At 45.2% G+C, this 8818-nt stretch overlaps 1 protein-coding gene across 1 annotated transcript in view; it reads left to right on the forward strand.

Moving 5' to 3' along the window:
- Window positions 1–7595, forward strand: part of LOC119360262 (7-deoxyloganetin glucosyltransferase-like) — an 8846-nt gene extending 1251 nt beyond the window's left edge. The window contains exons 2-3 of the mRNA XM_037625974.1: window positions 6104–6509; window positions 6625–7595. Coding sequence (XP_037481871.1) covers window positions 6104–6509; window positions 6625–7595 — 1377 coding nt within the window. The remainder of the gene's footprint in view (window positions 1–6103; window positions 6510–6624) is intronic.
- Window positions 7596–8818: the final 1223 nt, after the last annotated feature.

Here is an 8818-nt window from a genome sequence, read left to right on the forward strand (position 1 = left end):
AGGACGAGCGGGGCGGGAGATCCTCTTGCCGCCGGTGGTGCGGCCGACCGGCCGTGGGCGTCTTCGCCTGTGCCTAGTCCTGGCCATGGGAAGCCCGGCCGAATGCTGCCCCCGAGCCGGGCTCGGGCCTAGTTTTTGAGCCCGAAGGCCGGGCCGGGCCGGGCCCGGGCCCATCATTTTTGCAGTTTTCTGAAGGTCGGGCCGGGCCGGCCCGAAGCCCGACTGGCTTTGACGTGTTCGGGCCGGGCTTGGGCTCAGAAACACAGGCCCGATGGCCGGGCCGGGCCGGGCCCGGGCCTGGGTTTTTTGTGTCGGGCTTGGCTAGGCCCGGCCCAAAACCCGGCCCGGCCCGAGGTTTGGCCAGGTATACCTATGCCCAATCGAGCTGGCACGCCCTTCCCGGAGTCCTCTGGCGCAGCCTTCTCCGGCCTCCAACGCGAGGCTCGGCGGCGCTCCGCCCGGGTCGTGGTCTCTCCACGAGTTGCCGAAGAAATGGCCGACCGGCCATGGCAGTCGCCGCCCGCGTCGGTCGTGAGGATTGGGGATGGATGCTGGCCGGGGATCGCAATCCCTGGCCGCTTGCTCCTTATCCAATTGGCTGACTAGGCCGGCCCTAGGCTGGCTTCCCCAGCGTGGCCCATTTGCATAAGATTGGGCCACCGCTTTTCAGCCCCTTTTCTGTTGAGTTTTAATATTTCAGAAAATATGTGGTCATTATGTGGCATGTTCAATATGTTTGCTTTTTAGCAATCTCTATAACATGTCTTATTACTATAACGACATTGTTTTGCAATCGAGATTAAGTTTTCTCGCACAACAATATTGATTTGCGATTGAGAAATATATATTTTTCTCGCAAAACAATCTCATTGCGATTGAGATCAATTTTCTATCGCAAAATATTAATTCACCCTGCTGAATTATCTTGCAACTTGATACAAGATCATCTCATTTAATTTGAGGTCTATACAATTCAAGTTTTTCACTTGAACATCAAGTTTGCAACATCATTACTATTCATTACAATAGTAGTGTATATTTGTTGAGTACCGAGATGTATTCCAAATCTTAAGTTGATGTAATATATTTCCACGTTTATCACGTGTTGAGATTAATTACATCCATTTGCAATTGAGATTTTTTTTAATCTCTTGCAAAGATAAATTCTGTATCTATGCAATAATGTTTCTCCGTTGAGTCCTAGGTATTCTGGAATATTGTATGATGTATTTATTTCCATGTTAAACACATGTTTCTCTGTTAATACATCTATTTGCAATTGAGATTTTCAATATCTTGCAAATACAGATGCAAAATCGAAGTGATTACTTCAAATTGATGTTTGGGGTCACAAGGTAGTCATATGGATCTACTGCCTATGCAGATTATTGATGACTACTGATAAAGCCTACATTTTGTCGTTTCGACATTATGATTGCTTTACAAAGTGCTCTCCCACACATTTTACTAAGTCATGACATAAGGCATTATGAGTGAGTATCTATTGGTTTCATCAGATTATACTCCCTAGTGCTACGAGATCTACTCCATTTTGAAGATTATCTTCAAGGTGTCATATTTAGCAATTTGAGATTTACACTAATGGTTTCAAGATAACTTCTTGAAATATCCATTGATTTTGCTAAGTTCATTACAACATCAACCATGATGGTCTTTAATTTACTGGTTGTAAATTAATTATCTCTGGTTTACCCATAGAGGTAACATATGGCTATTGAGTTTGAGGCATTCGCCCTCAATGGCCACCACTGCCCTATCTGGGCCATGGACATCATGATCGCTCTTGTGTCTCGTGGGATAATGTGTGCAATCCTGGATTCACCTCTATTTTGGATCACACCACTAACAGAAAAATTGTGTCTTATATATCATAAGGCATTAGATTCAGATCTCAGCATCTGGTTATTCTGTATCAGGAATTCCTGGGATACAATGAACCTCAAGGGAAAAGGTTTGAATCTTACTTCAACCTTCAATCCGACGTCACCAGCTGTGACGGGACCCTATGGGCACGGAGAATGTGATGGTTGAATATGCCTCAACCGACATGTTTAGAGACTATGAATAGTCTTTCAATCTCCTGAGTGGTCAATATAATTAATGTCCATTTACGATGTTGTAACAACAACATAAGTATTGTTGTCATCATATACTATATGTCACAATATATTGTATCAGCACTTTGGTACAAATACATTTGTATGTATTCTATATATCTGACAGTGATTTTCTTGAGAATCTTCATGTCTATATATAGATTTCTACGGAGGTCGATCTGATGAAATATGATTTGTGCCTTGTGGACATATGCACCACAAACTCTATACTCAGGGAAGTGAAATGTTTCCACTCTCGTTGAGAGAAAGGAGATATTTTAAAATCGCTAGACGCGATGAGGTATTTGTTGGCTCAACTCGAGTCATATTTACTGTCCCTGTGGGTACTCGAGTAACGTCGGGATGATTTACTGCTTCCGGGTTTAACTCGTACCCTACTAAACTATAGAGCTACCCGTCAAAATAGTTTCCATAGTGAAACTTATGATGACAACAAAGAGGAATATCTTCTCTTTACCATACGCAACGGATATGGAAATCACATTCTCTATGTATCATCATGGTTGTACTACACATCCTACAAAACCCGTAGCACATGTTGCGTACGAGATAGTTTCTAGAGTGTCTTTTTCATGACAACCTTGGCATTTCCTGCTTTGGTCATCATTGACATTTGGTTGAAACCGAAACTATCAACAATTCCAATGGTTTATGATTATTATGATGCTAAATTCTAACAATATTTGGATTTTGTGTGCACTACAAGTGACACAGGGAAGCTAATTTTAAGGCTCGCACACCTTAAAGTCTACGCTGAACCATTCAGACTCCTTGAATGCATCAAGTCGAGATAAGTGGCTCTTCCCAGCCATTGAGTAGACTATTCAGATATTCCATGGTTTTAAAAGACATATCTACATGATGGTCTTAAGTGTGTTCTTTATTCACACGAAACCATTGGCTCATTATCCTAACATCGATTTCAAGCAAATTGAATGGATAACATTGCAGAATTCTCCTTGAGGGCCTTCTCTATGGCTTTTGGATTGAAGTTTAGCAATTTATCCTAATGTCTAGACTCAAAATGGTTTGGTAGAATCCTATCCAAAGAGTTAAGCTAATTGCATTATCTTTACTTTGGAATTGCAACTTGCCAACTTTAGGTTGGAGTCATGTAGTTTTACACGCTCATGACAGAACTACACTATATTATTCCCCTCTATCTTTGATATGTGGATATCTACCAAGCATTTCCTATCTGCGGTAATTCGGTTGCATACCGATATCATCACCCGGCATACATCATTGGCCTCTCAACATATAGTTGGGATCTATGCGAGGAATAACTGTATTTCCGTCAATACCTCAAGCCCCTCACATGGGGACTTATTCAAGGCTTGTATGCTAATTCAATGAGGAACATTTCCAGGCATTAGGGAGAGATTTCAAGTACCATAAAGAATGCCAGGAAATTAGTGGAATGTTCAACACATTTCTACCTCAAATCCACATACTCAAAGATCTGAACCATGCGTTCCGAAGATTTGCAACATATTGCAAATAACCTGCCAGATTCATTTACTGACTATAGAGGTGTCACACAATCCTACAATCCTGAAAAATATGTCTGAAAGAATGGAGGTACCAACTAAAACCACTCAACTCCCCGTTCAAAGCAACAGGGGGAGAAGTACGACAATAGTACATCAGGATTCAGCTTCTCGCAAGCAAGGATATCAAGGCTTGTGAATCAGTAAATGCAAGTCAACTTCACGTTGACAGACACCTGATGGATAGTATACACCCAGTGGACGGGAAACCTCCACCAACCTAGGTCATAATGCACAAAATGACCGGGACATCGGAATACCCGACTCAATCGCATTGGGAAATCGCGAGCAGTCACTATGGGTAATGATATTCCCATCAACTATATATTGATATATAGATTCCGGAGAATCATATAACCGGAAGTCTACAATTGTCGACATGCATTTCTCAACTAGATTGCAAAAACCTTTAAAATGATTCAGAGCCAACGACCATGGCCATGGCAAAGTGTGAACAACACTCGGACTGAACTCAAGCAAAGGGTATAATCTAGGTAGAAATGATCTTGCTCAATAATGGGAAGGTATTCATAAGCAATACCTACACCAATTTTCTTTTGGAAACAGAATTGAGAACAACGAGGTGGTGACACAAAGAGCAAGTATTGTAGCATAAGGGTTCACGCAGATACCCAACTATTCTTCAGAGATGGAATCTCTTTCCGATAACTTATATCATTGGCAGTACAAAATCATCTATCTGTGCAGTTGATGGATGTAGTGATTACATATACATGTGAATCACTAGATTCAAACATAGATGGTTCCCGATGGAATCTCAATTCTGAATCGACATACATTGTGTAAAATCAATAAGTCACCATACGACTTATTATTGTCAGTACATATGGTACAACTGACGTAGTGAGATCCTTATACACAAGGATTACTCCTACAATGATGATTATCCATGTTTATGTGTCTGCAATGACGACACATGTAATCATCTAAATGATGGAGTTTAAAATGAAGGATTTTGGTAAACTAAAGTACCACTCGTTACTACAAATTGAGCATCTTCATTCATACATTATGGTATACTATGTTGTCTATATCCATAATATATTGGAGAAATTCATTGTGGACAAATCTTATCCATCCATAACTCTCATGGTAGTTCATTCTCTAGATGTAGAGGAAGATCTATTTAGACCAAGAGATGATGGAAATGAGATATTGGGACTCAATGTTCCATAATGTCATTGGATCCACCAAACACAATTGGTTGGTTCTCAAGAATATCTTTAGATATATCCAATGCATCAAACATCTTGTCCTGGTTTTTCAGTTTCACAGAAATGTGAACACCGATATCATTGGATACATCGATCAGATCCCCACTATGTCAGATCGTAGACAAGCTTAGTGTTCCTACCAGGTGTGGTAGCCCTCTCATGAAGAGTCTTCGAAATAGACCTCGTGGCTACATTCACCAACAATTATCTCAATGATAATGTGTCTTGTGTTGCCCGGATGCAAACAGGTTACGTAATAAGCAATATCGCTATATTGCATATCTTGCAAGTTAAATCATGTGACTGATTTATTCATGAAGTAGGGGGTATCTTCCTGAATTGTTCTTGTTCAATGCATCATATTATACTCTTTTTTCCCTTTATGAGTTTACTTTACAGGTTCTCATAAAGGTTTTTAATGAGGTAATATCAACACATGATCATATGCCATACTTCCTGTTTTCCCCACCGGTTTTTTTTAGGAAAGTATATACGACATATTTATTGTTCTCTAAACTCTATGGGTTTTCTCATATTGAGTTAAACGAGACAATAACCATTATATGTTGCGTCATTTTCTCCTTATTTTTCCCACTGGGTTTGAAGAAGTTTTGGCAACATATAAAACACTATGCTCCTCATATTTTTCCCACAGGGTTTTTGGAGGAGTCTCTAATCAAGATGATGATTCTGCATGAACAAGTGTAGATTAGGGGGAGTGTTACAATTAATTATGTGGATAATCTCTTGTAATTAGGAGGCAGTTAGCCATATGCTAATTGTCGCATCTTTCTCTCCCTTCTCTTCCAAACGCCGCGTCCGGTGGATGCGTCCCCTCAGGGGATATATAATGTAAATCATCATCAATGAAGAGGACAGCTGAATCATTCGTTGTCTCTCTCGCTCGTCTCTTTTTTAACACCATCATGACCACCTGCCTCCTCCCCCATCTAAGGAACCTGCTCCACGACCTCAACAGTGTGGCTGGGGTGCCGCCAGTGAGTTGCATTGTGGCGGACGGCGTCATGAGCTTTAGCATGGATGCCGCGGTGGAACTCGGCGTGCCGTGTGTGCTGTTCTGGACTGCCAGTGTCTGCGGTTTCATGGGCTACCGCAACTTCCAGTTCCTCCTAGACGAGGGCCTCACCCCTCTCAAAGGTATGTATGGCGCCATGCCTAGTTTGTCAACACCCAGTACAACCAGCGCCGCCTCGTCCGCTCCCGCGGCCCCGGCGCCGTGGCCGGCCTCCCGGGCTTCCGCTTCGCCACCATTCCAGACGGCATACCCACATCCGATGCCGACGCCGACGCTGACTCCACGCAGCCACGCAGGACCCGCCGTCCCTGCTACTACACCATGACCACCTGCCTCCCCCACTTGAAGAGCCTGCTCTGCGACCTCAACGGCGCGGTCAGGGCGCCGCCGGTGAGCTGCGTCCTGGGCGACGGTGTCATGAGCTTCTGTGTGGACGCCGCCGCGGAGCTCGGCGTGCCATGCGTGCTGTTCTGGACTGCCAGCGCCTGCGGCTTCATGGGCTACCGCAACTTCCGGTTCCTCCTAGACGAGGGCCTCACCCCTCTCAAAGGTATGTATGGCGCCATGCCCAGTTTGTAACAAGTACTAGCAACCAGCCAACCATGTCCCGAAGATATGTTGCATTCCATGTGTGTGATGTTGGGCGTTCTCATTGACCTGAGCAGACGAAGAGCAAGTAAAGAACGGGTACTTGGACACGCCGGTGGCACATGCACGTGGGATGAGCAAGCACATGCATCTCCGAGACTTCTCATCCTTCATCAGCACAACGGACCCTGGCGACGTGATGTTCAACTTCCTCAAACATGAGGTCGAGCAGTCGGACCGTGCGGCCGCGGTCATCCTCAACACCTTTGACGAGCTTGAGCAGACGGCTCTGGACGCCATGTGTTCCATCCTCCCTCTGCCAGTCTACACCATCGGCCCACTTAACTTCCTCACTGAGCAGCTGGTTTCGGAAGGCGATGTTGGCGACAGGCTCGCCGCCATACGCCCCAGCCTCTGGAGAGAAGACCGGTCCTGCCTCGAATGGTTCCGAGGTAGGGAGCCCCGATCCGTGGTGTATGTCAACTATGGAAGCATAACCACCATGTCCGGGCAGGAGCTGGTGGAGTTTGCGTGGGGGCTTGCCAACTGTAGCTACGACTTCCTCTGGATCGTGAGGAATGACCTGGTAAAGGGCGATACAGCCGTGCTGCCTTCTGAGTTCCTGGAGGCGACCAAGGGCAGGTGCCTTCTTGCGAGCTGGTGCGAGCAGGAGGCGGTGTTGCGGCACGAGGCAGTGGGCGCCTTCTTGACACACTGCGGGTGGAACTCGATGATGGAGGGCCTTAGTGTCGGGGTGCCAATGCTGTGTTGGCCCTTCTTCGCTGAGCAGCAAACCAATTCCCGCTACGCGTGTGTGGAGTGGGGCGTTGGGATGGAAGTTGGCGATGACGTGCGCCGGGAGGCGGTCGAGGCGAGGATAAGGGAGGTGATGGGAGGAGAAGGGGTGGGGAAAGAAATGAGGCGGAAGGCGGCGGAGTGGAGCGAGATAGCCGTTCGTGCGACAACACAACCTGGTGGCAGGTCGTTGGCCAACCTCGAGAGTCTGTTCAAGGATGTACTACTGATCGCCACTAAGAATGCTGAGTAGAATTGGGAATTTGAGATGTGAATTTGAGTTTCTGCATCCAATAAGGCGTGTACTTGGCTATGAGGCTAGCATTCTTTGGTGGGGTTGTGGCCGTATGAGAAGTTGGCCATTGTGGGTCAGTTGGAAATAATTTTCGGCGAATCATATGGTCGTGTGTACATGTAATGCATTTTCAATTATGTTTGCGAGATTTGATACTTATAAAAGAATATGGCTAGTATCAGTCGATGGAGAGATAAGGTGGTGTACCATCTTTCATGAAAACGTGTAATGTATTCTAGGGGCAGAATTTTTTTGGATTTGTCTAAATATGAGTTATTTATTTATTTATTTATTGAAAATAGAGAGTTGTGTTAATTCTCACATAAAGGGCAGATTCTATTCCAGTCCCAACAAGTCTCTTCTCACCTAAAGGGCCTCCTCCACGGGCGCCGTCATCTCTTCTTTCTCCACCCTGCAGCAGCAGCAGGACCGATCAATTATCCTGCCGGTCCTGATTATTGGCGGTCATAATCAGAAGTGCCATATATTATCTATCTATCTATCTATACAGGTCCAAAATTTTATCCATAAAGTCGGAACTGCAAGAGGGTCTGCTGGTAATTAAGTTGCAAAAACAAACCTTTTACCGCTCCATTTTACCAAAAGAAAATGTATGTTTGGCAAGAATCAAAATGAAGAACAGACTCCAGATGCTGAAGCTGGCCCATGTGGAACTCAATCGACTTCATTGAACTGTTGTTGCACCTATCGAATTTTGCAGGTGGGGATATCATCAGGGGCCAACACAGGGAAGCTCATCGTGGTACTATATTGCAAGTGCTAGCTGTAGTGCCTCATTTGCAATTCTGCAGTCAGTTCCTCATGTGTAAACAACAGTTGAAATGATGTACATGTGTGAGTTGAAACGATACTATGTTTGAGTTGTGGGGGTCATAGGTGAAACGATACTATGTGCATTGACGATGTCGCCAAAGTCGAACAACCATCGTTTTATCAGTGTGCCAGGCGCCGACGTGGCTTCTCGGGCCGCCTCAGCAGGTGATCCACAGGGTCGCGTCGTACTTGGGGTTGAACCGATGAGCCCGCTTTGCTGGAGTGGCTTCAACCGCATGAACAGCCTCGCCCTTCTGTGTGTCTCGTCCAGGTCCCCGCCTCCTCTTCTCCCCTTCTCCTGGCAGCAAGGTGGCAGCATCAATGGGCAGTGTCTCGCTGCTCGTCCT

Source organism: Triticum dicoccoides, chromosome 2B (assembly GCF_002162155.2).
Source record: "Triticum dicoccoides isolate Atlit2015 ecotype Zavitan chromosome 2B, WEW_v2.0, whole genome shotgun sequence".
Classification (NCBI taxonomy): Eukaryota; Viridiplantae; Streptophyta; class Magnoliopsida; order Poales; family Poaceae; genus Triticum; species Triticum dicoccoides.